General features: G+C 37.1%; 3 protein-coding genes across 5 annotated transcripts in view; 1 reads left to right on the plus strand and 2 right to left on the minus strand.

Moving 5' to 3' along the window:
- The window catches only part of LOC149619107 (uncharacterized), a 95,420-nt gene that overhangs the window by 5,951 nt on the left and 73,236 nt on the right, over positions 1-16,233 (minus strand). The gene's annotated exons all lie outside the window — the stretch shown is intronic.
- On the minus strand, positions 774-3,366 carry LOC149619108 (uncharacterized). 3 transcript variants are annotated; one of them, XM_089854415.1, is made up of 2 exons: positions 2,862-3,366; positions 774-2,759 (listed from the first exon to the last, which is right to left on the minus strand). In XM_089854415.1, the coding sequence occupies exon 2, from the start codon at positions 2,564-2,566 to the stop codon at positions 878-880; it is 1,689 nt and encodes a 562-aa protein (XP_089710541.1). In that variant the 5' UTR covers positions 2,567-2,759; positions 2,862-3,366; the 3' UTR covers positions 774-877. The 3 variants fall into 3 exon arrangements, with proteins under 3 accessions (XP_089710541.1, XP_089710540.1, XP_089710542.1); XM_089854414.1 differs by having other exon boundaries at positions 774-2,763; XM_089854416.1 differs by lacking the exon at positions 2,862-3,366 and having other exon boundaries at positions 774-2,197; positions 2,269-2,402.
- LOC149619109 (multiple inositol polyphosphate phosphatase 1-like) lies at positions 3,304-8,530 on the plus strand. The gene is made up of 4 exons (XM_089854567.1): positions 3,304-3,406; positions 6,678-6,880; positions 7,191-7,468; positions 7,895-8,530. The coding sequence occupies exons 1-4, from the start codon at positions 3,304-3,306 to the stop codon at positions 8,256-8,258; spliced, it is 948 nt and encodes a 315-aa protein (XP_089710693.1). The 3' UTR covers positions 8,259-8,530.

Consider the following 16,233-nt stretch of genomic DNA (forward strand, 5'->3'; position numbering starts at 1 on the left):
CTAACGGAAGCTTGGACACAAATACAAGGATTAATATATACCTTATTCTTACCTATTATATGCAATATGCTCTACCTGCATTAATACTTGTAATCATAACAAACATTTTAAACCGTGGATTTTGATGTTCGAGTCTTCGCTAATGATCGGGGAGGGGGAGGAATGTAAAGTTAATGTTTATTTAAATTTTATTTATTCATCTATTTTTTCGGATGGGATAGTAAACCGAATTTTTATAACAGTTGAAGTGGCCAATATAAAACTTCTTCCAAATCCAAAGGCTTAACCGCAAGCGGCAACCTACTCTTTTATCCTATGCATCCGAAACCATATGTACTGTTTTAACTTATCTCTATCATTTTTTTCTATTTTGAATAAAAATTCAAAATAATTTACACTTAATAAACTTAAAATGACAATTATTATTTCAGAAGCAGACGACTGCCGAGTTAAAAGATAGTAGGGGCCCACTAGGGGGATACTGGGAAGGAGAGAATTGCTTCGATTCCCCTCGAGGTGGCGTAGGACCTCAAATATCTCTTTGGCGCTATTGTACAATGGTGATTACCCGTGGTCGTATTGTGAATTCACGCTTACGGGTGGTATTATATGCTTATGATGAAACGTGGATGACATTGGAAATTACATATATTTTTAAAAAACTTGTTACCTGATTATTAGACTTTCCTTTCGTTAACTAACCTGTTCAATGCGGCTCTATAAACTTGGATCTGTTAGGTAACAGAAAAATTAGGCATCATCCAAGACTTCAATTTTTCATGACATGAGAAGTATTTTTATTTGATCCAATGTATAGGCCTAGTATACAAAAACATTACTCATGAGTTATGAGATTTTGTAAAAACATAGCTTGTGTTTATAATGGTTCCTTTTTAATGACGAAGTCCTCGATCTGAATTCTCAATCGTGGATATGAAAAAACACCATATTCGGCGAGTTGCTTCGGAGATAACCTCTCCAATACAACATGTGAAGCTCGCAGTTTGAAGTTTAGGAGGGAACATCTCGTACCTTTATGTTGAAACAAATTGTATTCATTTGCAAACGCGGTTTTGCAAATGTAGCACTCGTGAATGACAGGTTTCACATCAGTGCTTGAACATTTCTTATATCTTCGCCAAGTTTCGAAATATTTGTCATATAAATGATTAGATGTCTCGTGTGCACGACGGGATGTTTCGGAAGGGAAACACAGATGACATTTAGAACATTTGAAAGATTTAGCACGGCAGTGAAATAGTTTATGTTTTTTCAAATATGAGCCACATTTGAAGGCCGAATCGCATTCCGTGCATTTGAACGGTCTTTCATCAGTATGCACAAATTTGAAGTGTTTCTTTAACGTGTAAGGGGTTTTGAAGGTTTTGCCACACTGTTCACAAGAAAAGGGCCTTTTGTTCTCGTGAACATAAATCTTGTGAAAATTTAAATGACTTTTGGTTTTAAATTTCGCATCACATAAGTCGCATTGAACTGATTTAGTAGTAATATGTGCTCTTCTCTTGTGAGCGTTTAAAAACAATTTAGTTTGATAAGAACGCTTGCACTGTTGGCAATTGAATGGTTTATCCTCCAAATGTGTGGCCTTGTGCAAATTTAGACTCGATCTCATTTTGAAAGATTTATCACACTTATCGCATTTAAATGGTCGCTCCGAAGAATGAAGAACCTTATGACTTTTTAGTTCCCTCACTCTTTTAAAGGTTTTATCGCATTCAGAACATTTGTGAAGTTTCAACCGAAGGCCATATTGTGATTTATAAGTAGAGTTACACAAATCATATTTGGACATGTGAGTCAGTTGATGTTCCGTCAAACCCAATTTCCTTTTGAAGGCCATATGACACATTTGACATTTAAATGGGCGTTCGGACATGTGAGTGAGTTGATGGTCCGTCAAACCACTTTTCCTTTTGAAGGCCATATGACACATTTGACATTGAAATGGGCGTTCGGACATGTGAGTGAGTTGATGTTCCGTCAAACCACATTTCCTTTTGAAGGTCATATGACACATTTGACATTTTAATGTACGTTCGGACAAGTGTATGAGTTTATGTCGTGAAAAGGCACTTTTCCATTTGAAGGTCATCTGACACACTTGACATTTAAATGAACGTTTGGACGAGTGTATGACTTTATGTAGTTCCAATTCCTTTTGGCGTTTGAAGGCCTTCTGACACAGTTCACAATGAAACGGGCGATGAGAAGAGTGTCTAACCTTATGACTTGTTAAAAGTGAATTACTTTTAAACGACAAGCCACAGACGTCACATGTAAAAGGCTTCTTAGCATTGTGTGATTGTCTGTCATTCATCAAAGGGGATAACTTCCTTTGTTGCTGATTCTCAGTAACTTCTTCCACATTGTCAGTGTTTTCCTCTGGGAGATGAACCGAATCTGCTTCTTTAGAAGTGCTAGTCTCGTCATCATCATTCTTAATGATGATTGGCCATTTCAGTAAAACGTTTGAAGGTGTATCCAAATTTTCCACCTCATCCGTATCCGGCTTCTCAGTTTTTATGAATTTAATTGGACGAAACATTCCAATAAGTGATCGTAATTACTGTATGCTCGTATATTTTTATGAAGCTGGCATCTAAGAAATTAGTCTCTACTCGGTTACAGCTTACGACGTCAAGGTTTCAATAGGCTTGAAGAACGGCCATACTGATATATTTCAACGTTGGTCTTGAGTCTGGATTCTTCCATGTTTTTAACACCATAGTACTTTTTGTCTGTCTTAATGAAAAAGGTTTTACCTTGTCAAATCACAATAACTTTGATTTCATTCACGTTCATTCAATGATCTAAAATGTTTTTACAATATATTTACGTACTAATTCAGAGAAATTTGATTTCCAAGCTAAGAGCAATGCTAAAGACACACCATTCTCCAAGGCCACCGTATATAAGACTGGCTGGTAAATAGCCACGAGATGGTTATCTTGAACACTGGACTCCACGCAGCACGAGCAGTGCCATCGACCTCTCTCTCTCGTTCTCTCTCAAAAGCGCTGGTCTTTCGGGCTTTTAAAGAACAAGATGGTCTAGCCCATAATAACACCACATCGTTTACGTATTCTCGCTATCTCAACTTCAATCAACTTTATCCTAGCGAAATATTCCCTAATATTTGGCTACTAGGCAACGTGAATCACATGTTGCCAACTCCTTACTTGTTTCCTCACTCCCGTCATTAATACTTCTACTACTTTTACTATTCGGGTAAAACTATTAGTCCCATCGATACCATGTAGCTGAGAAGAAACCAATAGACCTATGGGCAAAATTGCCAAAGCGCGCGTCTGTAGAATCATCGTCGCCAGCACCGACTGCTTCTATCCCCAGTTTTCCTCTCTCTTGAATAGCCAGTGTGCAGAGGGTAGCGCGAATCTGCCACCGTTTTCACAGTGGCGTCGCTAGGCGTTTTTTAGGGGATAGCCCCCCAAATTTCGAACTTAGCCCACACAAAATAACCCTTAAACCCTACCAAAATATTGCTCGTAGCCCTACCAAAGTTTAACAGCAATATATAAGATTTTCATGGATTCGTTTAGTTTCAGCTTTGTAGAAATAAAATTCAAAATAAAAAAATATTAGTTTGAAGAAAAACAAACAAACAAATAAATAGAGAAGACCATTCAACAGATGGAGACATGTAAAATTTTCACGTTCTTTTGAAGGGAGTCGCAGTAGTGTCGAATAAAAGCAAACCGAAACTAAAACAAAACTTAAGACAAGTGAAATTCCTTCATTTACAAATGTTTCATATTCAATAAATTCGGTTCCTTAAAGTTTGTATATCTTTAAAATACGAATAATTTCACGAGAGACAAAATTTTTTCGGATAGTTATAAAGGTCTACACATATCCCAATGAACTAATGAAGCAAAATCTAATTACTAATTTCTTGTAATAACTTTCAAATAGTTGGCCCAGATTAGCCCACCGCCACTTCCCCAAATTTCAAACCCTAGAAACGTTACTCCGTTTTCATCCCCCCTCGTTTATGCAGTGGCGTCGCCAGGGGCTCGGATTTGGAAGGGCTTAAGCCCTCCCTAAAGTGTTGTGTTTCCAATTTTTCAAAACACATCACTTTTATCATGACACCCTCATGTCTATAAGGCGAATATTAGAGTAATAAAATAAGGAAAAGTAATTAAGGACTGAACGCATGTTTTATCACAAAAGCTTTCGCTTCACATAAATTAATTTTATTACTGTTAAAATGGTCTACAGTCTGTCAAACGAAAGAAGAGCCCTGAGAAATTTGTCCAAATTGGTGTCGCCACCATCGACCCCATAGTACTTTATCAACTTGTTTTGTTTTGTCAATAGTCGTCTGTAATATAGTCTGCTATTATGTCATTAAAATATATTGCAATGCTAGTTCAACAAAGATAAAACTGGTGTCTTGTCGTTAATTTTGTTTTATATTCTTTAATACTCGATGATCGTAAAAAACCATGAAACATAAACATATTAAATATATATTGCAAAATGTATTGGTTCTATTGCGATTAAGCCTATCTGTTTATAGCAGACTATATTACAGACGACTATTGACAAAACAAAACAAGTTGATTAAGTACTATGGGGTCGATGGTGGCGACATCAATTTGGACGAATTTCTCAGGGCTCTTCTTTCGTTTGACAGACTATAGTGGGCGTGCTTAATTGAGGGGGGGGGGCAGTTAATGGCAAATTTCAATTATTCGATTCGGAGATCCTCGGTACTTTATTGGGTAAAGGACGGGGAGAAGTTATTTTTACACCTTGCTTCGGAAGGCACTGTCAAGGCAGGCGATTGAGAAAAAAGGGGGAAGATGTTGCCCTCAGCGCTAGGGACGGTGTAGAGTAGCTATGCCATAGAAAAATCATCAAAATAGACTGTTACGACTGTATACATACGCTCTAGAGGATATAAATATGAAATAGTGTTTCTATGTGTATTTCACTTTCATAGTAAAAACTTCAATTCACCCCAACTGAATGATTAGGAGAGGTTGTAGGTAAATATTAGGGGGTGCTTTTAAAAAATTTTAGGAGGGACTTCACAGAATTTTCAGGGGGCTCAAGCGCCTCCAAAAAACCCCTGGCGACGCCACTGAAAGTGACAGTCGTTTCCCCCATCACCCTTGGTTTCCGTACTCGATCTATATCGACTATCTGATAGGTTTCTGATGTCTGGAAGAGATATCGCGGGGACAATGACGACGAAAATTAGATAGCTTTTAGTAGATTTACCTAAATAACAGTTTGATTATGAGTAATGGAAATGGGTTTGCTCTTGGTTTAAAATTTGTAGTTTATGTTTGGGCCAACTTTTGAAAGTTAGTACCTAAACTAATGGTCACAAATAAAAGAGGAAATTAGCTCCCGTCGACATATGTATAGTGTAGGCAGGGGTAAATTACGAAAGGAGTTAGAGACGTTAGCTTCCGTAGTGTAGAATACAGTGGGACCTTGAAACGTCATAGAATTTGTAACTAACGTAGTGCCATCTTTGGAACTGTATTGTAAATAAGACCAGAACCTTAATAGTTTTGCCTTAAAATCTCGCGCCGCAAGGTATTCTGGGTAAATTAAAATGGCGGGTGTCGATGTTGTGAAGTCGTCTCATAAATCAACCCAATATAATTATTATATTCAATCGCGAGTAAATAGCGATTTAAAGAAGAAAGATAAGTCAACAATTTGCAATTTGAAGCCGGGGAAATCCTCAAAATGTGATCAAACTTGTTTTGCCGTAAGTGCTCGGTTACAGAGTCGGCCCAGTGAGCCAAGGCTTAGTGAGAACTGTGGGATCAGGATCATCGACTGTATCTGTGACTAAAGAAATTAAAACAACTAAAACTGTATTGAAGGATGCAAAAACGACATTTAATTCCATTTCATTATCGAATAAGGAAATTACCAACTTTAAAGTTGCATGTTTCTAATTCAAGTGCACCAAGAAGTTATATCTAGTATCTCAGAGAGAAGATATAAATTCGCCAGATTTCCAGCTTTATCTCCAGTCCAAACGTAGGTCCGGAGTTAATCCCCGCTTCTAAATTGCAACCAGCATCTCATTGGTTCTTGAAAACTCACGTCAGCGCGACGACTCGAATGACGAAAATTACGTATTTTCCGACTGAGGAGAGACGAAATAGCCCGGCGCCTCCTTTTACGTCCCCCCTTGTATTTGAAAGGGGGACTGGGACTATGGCGCGCGAATACAAAGGCATCTTATGCCTTCTCTCTGAGATACTGATATAACTTCTTGGTGCACCTTAATGAATAAACTTTACTCTAAGCCTAATTGTCACTCAGTCGTAAGCAGACGAACACTAGCAGACGAATACTAGCAGACAGGAGAAAATCGATATCCCAGCATGCCTTTCGAATCTTTGCTGCCACGCTATTGGTTGGAAAATATCATACTTATTTTGAATTATAGGCGGCGCGACCGAGGCGTTTTCTCTTTTCTGTGTCTACGTTTGAAAGTCCCACTGTATTCTACACTACGGAAGCTAGCGTCTCTAACTCCTTTCGTTATTTACCCCTGGTGTAGGTAACAAAATTTGTTTATAAAAACTCCCGATTAATTATCCTAAAATACTCAACGAGGTAATTTATAAATTAGTTAATTTCGGTGAAGTGTCTTCTAGGGTGCGTTTGGTTGTATTTTAAAACTGACAGTCGTTTCCGCAAGGATGGTGAGGGGAGAATGAGTAATCTGAGAGAAATTGCCCCGCTAACTGTGGAACGGCTCAGGTCCAGAGGGACGTTAGAAAATGGCGGAAAAATACACGGAATAATGGCGGGCGGTCTTCGTGATTTATCTGACATAGACCACCCGCCATTTTTCCGAGTATTCCTATCTGAGTTGTTCCACAGTTACCGTGCAGAATTTCCTCAGATTACGCATCCTTCCCTCCCCCCAATCATCCTTGGTTTCCGTACTCGATCTATATTTCTTATGTTTCTGAAATGTATGGGATGGCTGGAAGAGATCTCGCGGGGACACTGACGACGAAAATTGGATAGCTTTAAGTAGATTAAGATAATGGTCACAATAAAAGAGTAATACCGAAATAGGAAAACTTGGGAATTGAATATATAGTTAAATTAACAATATCACATAAACATTATTTTCTTTACTTGGAAACTATTTAAATCAGGATAAAAATTACAAAAAAAAGGCGGAGGAAGAACTTAAGTTTTTGACATCAAATGCCATGAACACAACGTTAGATCAAATTACGGAAAGCCTTGGCTTCAACGTTACTGCTGATCAAGTCAAGATGATGCCCCGAACTTGTCAGTTTGAGTACGCCATCGATGGAAATTCTATATGGTGCCACATCTTTTCCGAAAGCGACGTTAAAATATTTGAATATTTGGAGGACCTAAATTATTATTACAGTGATGGCTATGGTGGCCCAGAGCGAAATTATCGATAAGCGTGTCCTCTTGTCAAGGATCTACTGAACCAATTCAGGTCTAAATATTTTTGCGTTGTAAAATTCAGCTATTTCCAATCAAATCGAACCCAAAAGACCATTCTCAGCCCGTCTATAGGTTAAAGGAAACCAGTGTACTAAATATTTGTGAAATCGGTTGAAACGCGCGGGCTTTGTTGCATAGAGAAGATTTTTAACATTTCTGGGTGCCATTTATTAAGATGGCGGCGGATTGGAAAAATATTTCTTAGTACGCGCCTATATACTACTTATGAGTAACGTTCCTGCAAATGTTCAGCCTTCTAGGGCAAGCGGTTTGGGCTGGGCGTTGATTATCAGTCAGTCTGTCAGTCAATCAGTCAGTCAGGACTTTGATTTATATAGATATAGATTTTAACATATTGTTTCGATTTCGTCCATAGACTTGCGAAACAAGGTGAACATCCGAATGCCTACATGATGTTTTCACACGTGGGAGCCATGAAAAAGATTTTGAGTGCTTTTGGACTTTTCAAAGACGACAAACCACTCATGGCCGACAATTATAGCGCATCCAGCGATCGCAAATGGAAATCTAGTCTCATTTGCCCCTTCATGGCGAACATCGCCTTTACCTTGTACAAATGCGACGGTGATCAGAATTTCAAAATCGAAACCCTCGTCAACGAAAAACCAGTGAAAATAAAGGGATGCTCTAACGAGCTATGTTCTTTCAAGGAATTCGAGGAAGCTTACCAAGACGCGGACACTTGCGATTTGAGCAAAGTTTGCGTATTGGAGCATTAACTTAAAATAGTTGAGATTTACACGTAATAAGAGATTAGTTTTTATATATAACTCGTTAAAGATTGAAAAGGTAGTTTTAATTTTATAACCAAACCGCTATCTTGCCGATGAATTTTAGTGCAATGGTGAAACGCCCACAGTTACTTGTAGTTATTATAAATTTGGTATAATTATTACCAAAATGCCTTAGGGTACTATAATACTTTGTAATTTTTTAAGCAGTTTTATAATTGTGATACGCTCAAGCTTTAGTGTTTTCATGAACTAAACAAGTCGGGAAAACCAAAATATTACCTCTCCGTGTCGAGAAGATTATATAACCTTAAGTATCCAATGAAAACGTCGACCTTTTTGCCCTCATCCTTTCCCGCGCTTTGCGCTTCCGCATTTCATACTTACTCTCAACATTATCTTCCTCCATTTTACATATAAAAATCAAATACTCACAAAAAGAAGTGGCAAAAACCTGCTGTCTCTTTACAACCACTTAATTTGACTTAATATCCAATTTCCAACAACAATAATATACCGGTAGTTTAATTGACAACCTACTAGCATCGAAATTCTCATTAAGAATGGCTCCCGCGGATAAAAAAGGGCAATTTTCAACTAGGTGGGCGTTATCTCATTAGATTTGAAAAATATCATTTGTCTTTTTTACCAATGCCTAACCGTTTGGATTTTTTAAAGCTTTCTAGCACCAAAAAATATTTTTGAATGAGGATAAAAAAGGTCTGTCCTCACGTAATTTTTAAAGCTTTTCTCATGATTACTCTATACAACAGTAACAAGGAGTATAAACCCATTAGTGGAAGCAGTATTTTTTTCCCAAAACAATCTCGCTTATGTTTATGCAATGAATGAAATATATCACAATGCACGGGCCTTGATAGATATAGGAGGCAATGAAGGAAATATATCGCATGCACGGGCCTTGGCAGATATAGGAGGCGATGATAATCTCTCTCTTTGCACGAGAGGTTTATCTTTAATATTTAAATAAATATAATTATTTTTAATTATTTTAATCTTCAATAATTAACATTAATAATAGTAAAATCGTTTAAAATAAAGTTATACCTATTATCTTCTCAAACTTTGCTAATATTGACGTTTAAAGTGAAGGGTACCCCTCTTCCCGCTTTCTTCAAATTTTGGGGTATATATACGATTCGTTTCCATTATAATAGTAAGGAAAAACCGCAAATGCGAAAACCTTTGGTAGCGATCCTACCTTAGGGAGGCTAGACGTTTCTCGTAACCCTAGCTGATCGCCGCGTATATCCTAAAACCAAACGATGATAATGGAGTAGAAGCCAATGGTACAGATTGGTGTCTATGTGGAATAGACGGAAGACCAGTGGATGGTGGTGTTAGAAGGCAGTGTAAGTGCAGACTGGTGTCAATGTGGGATTGACAAAGAACAGAAGATGGTGGTGGTGTTAGAAGCCAGTGTAAGTGCAGACTGGTGTCAATGTGGGATTGACAAAGAACAGAAGATGGTGGTGGGTGATTAGAAGTCAGTAAGAACAGACTGGTGTCCGTGTGGGATGGACAAAGACCAGAAGATGGTGGTGTGAGAACTTAAGTAGAGGAGCCATTTCCGTGACTGTGAAAGCAGTTCGGAAATGGCGAACACGTTTGCTCCGATACGCAAACTGCGAACGCGGTCACGTGGGTGTAACAACGGACAGACAGACAGACAGACACACAGACAGACAGACAGACACACAGACACGGCCGGTACAGAACCTCTCCTGGACTACGTCACACGGAGAGGTAAAAATTGGGAGATTAAGGCAATTTTTCACGTGTATTTTCTCTGAATTTAATTGAGAGGTACCACTTTTAATGACGGCTTTTCCGTTTCCCACCAGTGAGTTCATTGGTGATGTCATAACAGCAACGCAATGATTGCATTACAGAGTTGTTGACATTTAGTTTCGGGTTTGTAGAAAACACGTACATTTTTAGAAATATCAAAGGAAACAATCAAAGCGTTACGTGAACCTTGTGGGAGGGAAGTTTGGGTTCTTGAGTAGCAAACTCGGTAGTGATAACACTAGAGGCCTTTCCCATGCATGGATTGAAAATTTAACCATAGTACAAATGATTTAGGTTGCCCGTACAAAAATTTTAGGCTGTAATTCATCTGCATACGCGCTTTTTTATCGCTACCACGCTGTAATAGGTATACATTAAGGCTACATTTTCTGCAGCTCGAAAAACGCGAAAATTTAACAACAATTCCAGAACTGCAAATTGTATGCCGTTTCTACATTTTCTGTTTATTATCTGTTAATTGTCTGTACTGGCAGAAATATGCAGCGCGATTTTGCAAACGCGATGCAAAAGTAGAAATAACAGCTGCTAGTTTAAAACTGTAATTTGACCACAGTTATAGACATGTTACAGATCTGCAAAAGTGATGGAAAAGTAGAAATCCAGCTGCCAATTTAAAACTGCAATTTGACTATATTTATTGACATGTTACAGGTTTGCAAAAGTGATGGAAAAGGAGAAATCCAGATGCCAATTTAAAACTGTAATTTTACCTAATTTATAGACATGTTACAGGTCTGCAAAACTTATGGAAAAGTAGTTATTCAGCTGCCAATTTAAAACTGCAATTTGACCACATTTATAGACGTGTAACAGGTCTACAAAAGTGATGGAAAAGCAGAAATTCAGCTGCCAATTTAAAACTGTAATTTGACCATTTTTATAGACATGTTACAGGTGTGCAAAAGTGATAGAAAAGTATAAATGCCAGATGCTAGTTTAAAACTGTAATTTGACTACATGTATAGACATGTTACAAGTCTGAAAAAGTGATGGAAAAGTAGAAATCCAGCTGCCAATTTAAAACTGCAATTTGACTATATTTATTGACATGTTACAGGTTTGCAAAAGTGATGGAAAAGGAGAAATCCAGATGCCAATTTAAAACTGTAATTTTACCTAATTTATAGACATGTTACAGGTCTGCAAAACTTATGGAAAAGTAGTTATTCAGCTGCCAATTTAAAACTGCAATTTGACCACATTTATAGACGTGTAACAGGTCTACAAAAGTGATGGAAAAGCAGAAATTCAGCTGCCAATTTAAAACTGTAATTTGACCATTTTTATAGACATGTTACAGGTGTGCAAAAGTGATAGAAAAGTATAAATACCAGATGCTAGTTTAAAACTGTAATTTGACTACATGTATAGACATGTTACAAGTCTGAAAAAGTGATGGAAAAGTAGAAATCCAGCTGCCAATTTAAAACTGTAATTTGACCATATTTATAGACATGTTACAAGTATGAAAAAGTGATGGAAAAGTAGAAATCCAGCTGCCAATTTAAAACTGTAATTTGACCATATTTATAGACATGTTACAAGTCTGAAAAAGTGATGGAAAAGTAGAAATAAAGCTGCCTATTTAAAACTGTAACTATTCCACATTTATAGACACATTGCAGGTATTCAAAAGTAGAATTTCCTACTTTTGAATACCTGCAATATCTCTCTAAATGTGGTTAAATTACAGTTTTAAGTTGGTAGCTGAATTTCTACTTTTCCATCACTTTTGCAGACCTGTAACATGTCTATAAAAATTGTCAATTTAGGTCAAATTAAAGTTTTAAATTGGCAGCTGTATTTCTACTGTTCCATCACTTTTGCAGACCTGTAACATGTCTTTAAATGTAGTCAAATTGCAGTTTTAAATTAGCAGCTAGATTTCTACTTTTCAATCACTCTTTCAGACCTGTAACATGCCTAGAAATGTGGTCAAATTGCAGTTTTAAATTAGCCGCTGGATTTCTACTTTTCTATCACTTTTGCAGACCTGTAACATGTCTATAAAATGGTCAAATTACAGTTTTAAATTGGCAGCTGCATTTCTACTTTTCCATCACTTTTGCAGATCTGTAACATGTCTATAAATGTGGTAGAATTGCAGTTTTAAATTAGCAGCTGGATTTCTACTTTTCTATCACTTTTGCAGACCTGTAACATGTCTATAAAAATGGTCAAATTACAGTTCTAAATTAGCAGTTGCATTTCTACTTTTCCATCACTTTTGCAGACCTGTAACATGTTTATAAATGTCGTCAAATTTCAGTTTTAAATTAGCAGCTGTATTTCTACTTTTCTATCACTTTTGCAGACCTGTAAAATGTCTATTAAAACGGTCAAATTACAGTTCTAAATTAGCAGCTGGATTTCTACTTTTCCATCAATTTCGCAGACCTGTAACATATCTATAAAAACGGTCAAGTTACAGTTTTAAACTAACAGCTGGTATTTCTACTTTTGCATAGCGTTTGCAGAATTGCGCTGCATTTTTCTGCCAGGCTAGACAGTTAACAGTTAACAAACAGAAAATGTAGAAACGGCAGTCAATTTGCAGTTCTAGAATTGCTGTGAAATTTTCCGTTTTTTTGAGCTGCAGAAATGTAGCCTTAATGGTTACAGGGTGGTAGCGATAAAAAAGCGCGTATGCAGATGAATTACAGCTTAAAATTTTTGTACGGGAAGTCAACTTCGAGCGCTCCATAACTTTTTATCTGCTTCTGTTAGGCATTAATATTACTGCTTTTATTTTCCTAAACTTTGAATAAACAATTGGTTAGGCCTAAAAAGGCATCTTAAAAAAGCTTTACTCATTCATCTCAATAAGATCTTTTGATCTAATACTGTCACGTCTCGATCCTAAAAATATTTAAACCACCATAAAAGATAGAAAATTGAAACATTTTTGGTCATAAAAGGGCCAGTATTGTATATAGAGTTATCAAAAGTTTATCAGATATGTTTCAATAAGTATGACACTGCCTATACTTCGTAATGCTAGAGACTTACTGAGAGCTAGTTCGAGAATGACTCGAGAATTGAATACACTTGGTTTTGCAGTCCAACTTCACCGATTAAGACAAGATCTACTATCACCATGGCGCTCGAAATGTGAAGGAAATTGCGAACCAAAGTACTTTAGCGCTATCATATAAGTCTACAGCAGTTTTCCTGGTTGCGAATAGACGTAAAACAAGCCTGTCGGGACCCTTCCCTTCAGTTGTAATCGGTTTTTAGCTACAAGTTTTAAAGAGTTTTTCGATTATGTTCTGTGAGTGTGTATGTTGTGGATGTTAGATAGACGAAAATACCTTTTTAGCTAGATGTGGTAAGAACTTGTACATGTACCTAAACAGTTGGACCATCTCAGATATTACTTTAGCAAGTCAGAAAAGCGTGTATTCAGATAAATTACAGCTTAATATTTTTGTAAGGGATGAGTACAAGTTGGGAATCCAAAATAAACCTCTCCAAGTCGAGACGCAATTTAGAGGCTATTTTTAAATATTAAAAAAATATAATTGATATTTATTAATTTAATTGTCATTAATTTACCTTAATTCTAGTTAAATCGTTTTAAAGAACTTTATTCCTAAAATAATTTTAAACATAGCTATATTGTTGACGTTTGAACTCAAGCGTAAGCCTCTTTAAAAATTTTTGGAAATTTAGGGTATATAAGGCGACTGATTCACAATAATTGATAGGAAAACCCGCAATGACCCTGCAAAGCATCTGAAACGCGCCTGCAATGATCCTGCAAAGAATCTGAAATGCACCTGCAATTATCCTACAAAGTATCTGAAATGCACCTGCAATGATCCTGCGAAGTATCTGAAACGCATCTGATATTATTCCACAAAGTATCTAAATCGCAACTGCAATGATCCTACAAAGAATCTGAAACGCGGCTGCAATGACCCTGCAAAGTATCTGAAACACACCTGCAATTATCCTACAGAGTATCTGAAATGCTCCTGCAATGATCCTGCGAAGTATCTGAAACGCGGCTGCAATGATCCTACAAAGTATCTGAAACGCACCTGCAATTATCCTACAAAGTATATGAAAAGAGCCTGCAATGATCCTGCAAAGAATCTGAAACGCGCCTGCAATTATCCTACAAAGTATCTGAAACGCACCTGCAATTATCCTACAAAGTATCCGAAATACGCCTGCAATGATCCTAAAAAGTATCTGAAACGCGCCTGCAATGATCCTGAAAAGTATATGAAAAGCGCCTGCAATTTTCCTACAAAGTATATGAAAAGCGCCTGCAATTATCCTACAAAGTATATGAAATGCTCCTGCAATTATCCTAAAAATATCTGAAAAGTACCTGCAATTATTCTACAAAATATCTGAAACGCGCCTGTAATTATCCTACAAAGTATCTGAAATTCGGCTGCAATGATCCTAAAAGTTATCCGAAAAGCACCTGCAATGATCCTACAAAGCATCTGAAACGCGCCAATAATGATCCTGAAAAGTATCTGAAACGTGACTGCAATTTTCCTACAAAGTATATGAAACGCTCCTGAAATTATCCTGAAAAGTATCTGAAATGCGCCTGCAATTATCCTAAAAATTATCTGAAAATCACTTGCAATTATCCTACTAAGTGTCTGAAACGTGCCTGTAATTATCCTACAAAGTATCTGAAACGCGCCTGCAATTATCCTACAAAGTATCTGAAACGCGCCTGCATTTATCCTAAAAAGTATCTGAAAAGCACCTTCAATTATCGTACAAATTAAAGTATCTGAAACGCGCCTGTAATGGCCCTTAAAAGTATCTGAAACGCGGCTGCAATGATCCTGCAAAGTATTTGAAACGCGGCTGCAATTATCCTACAAAGTATCTGAAACGCAGCTGCAATGATCCTGCAAAGTATCTGAAACGCGCCTGCAATTATCCTACAAAGTATCTGAAACGCATCTGCAATTATCCTACAAAGAATATGAAACGCACCTACAATGATCCTACAAAGTATCTGAAACCCGCCTGCCATTATCCTACAAAGTATCTGAAACGTGCCTGCAATGATCCAATAAAGTATCATAAACGCGCCTGCAATGATCCAAAAAAGTATCTGAAACGCGCCTGCAATTTTCCTACAAAGTATATGAAACGCGCCTGCAATTATCCTAAAAAGTGTCCGAAACCTGTCTGCCATTATCCTACAAACTTAGCAATTTCTGACTGTAACATGCATACAATATATCTGGAAGGTACAGTACCTGTAATGAGCCTACAAACATCCTGATTTAATACGGTAGTTACTATTTCCCTTCTGTTTTCTAGCTGTAAGGTAGCTATTTTATGACTCTAGAGTAGCTAAATTTTGTATACTGCTGTACTGAGTTTTCCAACGGAAGATAATTTTTCTGCAAAACATCTAAAATGTTCTGCATTGCTCTCTGGAATGCATCTTAATTTTGTCTGAAGTTGAACCTTTTTCAGGTTTATTCCAGTATTTTTCCAGAATATTCCAGTTTATTTGCAATATATTGCAGATTCTAAAAAATCTAAATAACAGCAAAATGCAGCCGTAAATTTTTGTACGGGTGGGCATAAGCCTTAGGTGCAACAGTTAATAACTTCTATTTACACGTAACCTTCGCTACTACAATATAATGATGCACAAATGTACGGAATGCGGTTCGGCCTTCAAATGTGGCTCACATCTGAAAAAACATAAATTGATACACTGCCGTGCTAAATCTTTCAATTGTTCTAAATGTCATCTGTGTTTTCATTCCGAAACATCCCGTCGTGCACACGAAGAATCTAATCATTTGTATGACAAATATTTCGAAACTTCGCGAAGATATGAAAACTGTTCAAGCACTGATGTGAAACCTGTCATTTACGAGTGCTACATTTGTAAAACCGCTTTTGCAAATGAATACGATTTGTTTCAACATAAAGGTATGAGATGTTCCCTCCAAAACTTCAAATTGCGAGCTTCACATATGTTGCATTGGAAAGGTTATCTCCGAAGCAACTCGCCGAATATGGTGTTTTTTCATATCCACGATTGAGAATCCAGATCGAGGACTTCGTCATTAAAAAGGAACCTGAATAAACACAAGCTATGTTATTAAAAAATATTAAAACTTATGAGGAA

Source organism: Phalangium opilio, unplaced genomic scaffold (genome assembly GCF_054372755.1).
Source record: "Phalangium opilio isolate 3A_F unplaced genomic scaffold, DU_Popi_V2 ptg000209l_1, whole genome shotgun sequence".
In the NCBI taxonomy this organism is placed as follows: domain Eukaryota; kingdom Metazoa; phylum Arthropoda; class Arachnida; order Opiliones; family Phalangiidae; genus Phalangium; species Phalangium opilio.

What these genes read in the sequence shown, in the direction of transcription:
- LOC149619109 (XM_089854567.1), top strand. Translation starts at nt 3,304, where the DNA reads ATGGGCAAAATTGCCAAAGCGCGCGTCTGTAGAATCATCGTCGCCAGC. An exon ending in GAATAGCCAGTGTGCAGAGG is followed by an intron (nt 3,407 to 6,677) that starts GTAGCGCGAATC and finishes AGTGTCTTCTAG; the next exon opens with GGTGCGTTTGGTTGTATTTT. An exon ending in ACCACCCGCCATTTTTCCGA is followed by an intron (nt 6,881 to 7,190) that starts GTATTCCTATCT and finishes TATTTAAATCAG; the next exon opens with GATAAAAATTACAAAAAAAA.
- LOC149619108 (XM_089854415.1), bottom strand. Translation starts at nt 2,566, where the DNA reads ATGTTTCGTCCAATTAAATTCATAAAAACTGAGAAGCCGGATACGGAT.